The 3832-nt window shown below is 40.7% G+C and overlaps 1 protein-coding gene across 1 annotated transcript in view; it reads left to right on the top strand.

The window, feature by feature from the left end:
- The window catches only part of LOC106817671, a 6004-nt gene extending 2698 nt beyond the window's left edge, over nt 1-3306 (top strand). Inside the window, exons 6-9 of the mRNA XM_014822356.1 lie at nt 16-220; nt 541-602; nt 790-951; nt 2712-3306. Of these exons, the coding sequence (XP_014677842.1) occupies nt 16-220; nt 541-602; nt 790-951; nt 2712-2718 (436 nt within the window). The 3' untranslated portion in view covers nt 2719-3306. The remainder of the gene's footprint in view (nt 1-15; nt 221-540; nt 603-789; nt 952-2711) is intronic.
- Nucleotides 3307-3832: the final 526 nt, after the last annotated feature.

Below are 3832 nucleotides of genomic sequence, written 5' to 3'. Positions count from 1 at the left end.
GAAGGCGTTACCAAGTACGAGTAGTGAAACGCAGCAGCGAGCACAATTTAACGTCTGTGATGTTGCCGGCAGCCCTGTGAAGCTGCCCATCAAAGTTTGGGGCAAGCAGGCTGTAGAGATAGCAGTGAGTGACGGGGATGAGGTAAACATTGAAAACTTGGAGATTGGCATGTTCGGATCACAAAAGGAAGCTACTTTTACCAAAAGTACCAAGATACAGGTAGGTGTTCAGGTGTTGTGACAAGGGAGCTTTAGTTTATTTGGTAAATCGTCATAGTGACTGTTATAGACTGGACATGCTATTCAGATCTATATAGCATGTCTATATGGCTGGCTTATTGCTATCGTATTGAGAAAGACTTGTCATAGACATATTGAACGTATAGATGACATACATCCTATTGGATTTGCACAACAAGTCTGAATGATTGTTACAAAGAAATGTATGAACGTCGACTAATCTTACTAGCTATTTGTATGTATTCCAGCTGCACTTATTTATGCCTCGTAGTGGTGTGGTAAACAGTGTTTTTGATGCAGGTTACATCAGTGTCCGTTGAAGGGGAACAACAGGGAATACTGAGAGGATTTGACATTGAAGGGTATGTAGAGTATAATTGTAGTAGTATTAGTGAATGAATTTGGTGTTGTAAACACACACACAAGACATTTGGACAGATAACTAGTGGTTGATACGAAGGTTCTTGAAATGCGTGCAGTAACGTCAACACATAAGTGACATTTTTGCTCACACGTGACTTGATGAAAATGTTGTTATTGTGTGTGTAGTGACACTGTGACGGTCGAAATCACAACCGGTACGTCAGCTAAGATGTGGACAATGACTCTGGAATTGTTCGACACGCTTGGAAGTGAACAAGATATAATTCATGGGTTGGACACCATGGAAGTGACGTTTACGGCCAGCAAGGGCAAGATCGTCAAAATCAAGTAAATGTATAATGTAGTAAATCATGGTAAATGTAGTACACAGTGTATTTGATTTATAGTTACGTAACGTTAATCTATAGTTAACCTAGATCTACTTGTCCTCCGTAGAAATGGACAAGTACGAACAAACGGATAGCCCTTATTTTAAACACTGGGATGGTATCTGGAGCCTTCTCGAAGAAATGTTTGTTGGGATAGTTATGAAAGTTGCCACAAGATGGCGCGTACGTTGGTAGCTGGAAGCTTCCATCGTACGTCATATAGTAACTATTTGACTAGTTATGGCGTCAGAACTATCATGATTTGGAAACAGACTCCATGGAAAACATGGATATCGTTTTTGAGAAATGGCTCACTCCATTTTCCAAGGTAAACGTGGCAGGAACCGTCAGGAGTTATCTGGCCTCACTAGGACTTTTTATAAGGTTCCTGTGTGATCGAAAGAAACTTCACAGCGTGCCTTCTCTCCATCTAGACGAGGCCGAGAAGAGATGCAGAAAGTGGGGCAGCTGCCTGAGGCCTGTGACACGTAACGCTACACGTCAGACGTGTGTAGCAGAGGGTAGGGCCGTCTGAACAGGACGCAGCTCCTTATAGACCCTTGATTCCTGATGGAGGTTGGCGGAGACAGTGGGCGCAGGTTAGCACAAACAGTGGGCGCAGGTTAGCACAAACAGTGGGCGCAGGTTAGCGCAGACATTAGGCGCAGGTTAGCGCAGACAGTGGGCGCAGGTTAGCACAGAAAGTGGGCACAGGTGGGCGTCAATCAATAAAAAAGGGGCGTGTCAGAGGTTTCTGTGCGAGATGTTCGTTGGCTTCTGTAGTTTTTAGTAAAATACCAGAATACTGGTGACAGAGAGTCATGGGTATGCTGCCCCGTTCCCGTTGGCGAGTGAGGGTATGTGTTTGTGCGGGGGACGTAGGGCTAGCGTTGGGTTTACCGTTTTATATTTCAGTATGTTTAGATTCGTTAGTTTCATGTAGGTTAGATTAATTTATTCATCATGTTTGATACAAAGTTCGATTCGTTTCATGTCATCCGTCTGCTTGTCTAATCATGCAAAAATTTATGCTATTATGGAAGAGAGAAACCAGAAGCAAAGAACATAAGTAATATAATATAATAATATAATAAAGAAAGAGAGCGACAGCGCACGAGAGTGAGAGCGTGTGAGAGAGAGCTAAAGTGCTTGAGAGAGAGCAGTCCAGGAGGTTGTAGAAAATAGTAACCGTGATTTCAGTTACAGTAAATTGTTACTAAAAAAACTAATTACCAAATGATATGAGGAAGGAGGTTTAAGAATGATTGACATTAATATATTTATATCCAGTTTAAAACTGTCCTGGGTTAGTAAATATTGCAGACAGGAAGATGCATGAAATTTTGTTGATGATGAAGCAATAACATGTTTTTTTAGAGAAAAAAATGTATAAACTCCCCTTTAATGTTACACTGGTAGCTAAGCTTAGATACTTTCAATTTAAGATACTGAAAAGAATTATACCAACAAACAAATATCTTACTATGGTGAAAATTAAAGATAATAATGCATGATAATTATGTGAATCTTGTGTAGAAACCATTGTACACCTTTTTGTAGAGTGTGAATGTGTAGTAACTCTCTGTAGTGATATGCAGCAGTGATATTATATTCAACTTTACTATTGTAATAGCCAAATTTATGATATATCGTTCAAAACTATCTAACAGAATACCAACTTTTGCTGCAGGAAATGTGCTGTAATTTGTGTGGTTATAGAATCTGAGAGTCGAGAGGATGTGGCCTGAAATCAACAACAGAGTCAACTACCCACTGAAATCAGCCCTAGTTGAAATGGTGGACAAAGAAGCACTAGATCTCTCAGACCAATGCATCTCCAGTCTCACTCTGCAGGTGGCTATAATTGGTATGGAGAGTTGCGTCAACACATGGAACTGCCACAGAATTTCAGGTACAAATGTAAAAACATTCTGCATTGAGTAGATTTGTTCATTTAGTGCATACATGTACCATATCTATGACATACATGGTGTACGAGTTATAATGTGAGAGGATCTAGTAGTTAGACAGGTTTCATTATCACATTATCTTCCAGTCGATTTGTGACGATTTAAACACACCATACGGTGTTCCTTCCACCATTCAGGATGCGGAATCCCGAATAGTATGGCCGTAAACAAGAAGAATACCACTGTGACACCAGTTGATTTTCTGTGTGCGGAAACAGCTGCCCTGGCATATGCTGAAGAAGCTGGGTCAGTCCTGACAGATCCAGGACCATTTGCTCCCTCTCCATTCACATCTGTAGAGAGTCAACAGCTGAGTGATGCTGCCTTTACTCGATCTGTATTCCAAACATCTTTTACAAGCTCAAAAGCAAATAACGGATAAAGTTTTTCTAGCGCTAAGACGATGTCAGAACAAAGTCAAACCTTCACAGCAGAAGACATGCTAGACAAAGGTCAACGTGAGACCATTGTCAAACTAGATGAGGGCTACTATATATTCAGAACACTCCAAAATTCTCCACCTTATATGCAAAAACGTAAGAAAGACATTTTTGCAATGATTCGACAGTTAGGAATCCCAACATTCTTTACCAGTCTGTCATCTGCTGATACACACTGGCCTGACCTCCTCACATGTTTAGGACAGTTAATTGATAGCAAACATTACACGCCTGATGAAATAGCAAGCATGAGTTGGGTTGAGAAATCAAGGTTGATATTATTTGATCCAGTAACATGTGCACGCTTCTTTTGTCATAGAGTACAAACATTCTTCAATGACTTGCTGAAAAGGAGCTGCGCACCACTTGGGAAAATTCTCAATAGCTTTATCAGATAGGAATTTCAGCAGAGAGGCAGTCCACATGTAAA

Source organism: Priapulus caudatus, unplaced genomic scaffold (genome assembly GCF_000485595.1).
Source record: "Priapulus caudatus unplaced genomic scaffold, Priapulus_caudatus-5.0.1 Scaffold1821, whole genome shotgun sequence".
Taxonomy (NCBI): domain Eukaryota; kingdom Metazoa; phylum Priapulida; class Priapulimorpha; order Priapulimorphida; family Priapulidae; genus Priapulus; species Priapulus caudatus.
Note: the sequence above shows the minus strand (reverse complement) of the source record. Positions and strands in the feature narration are given on the sequence as shown.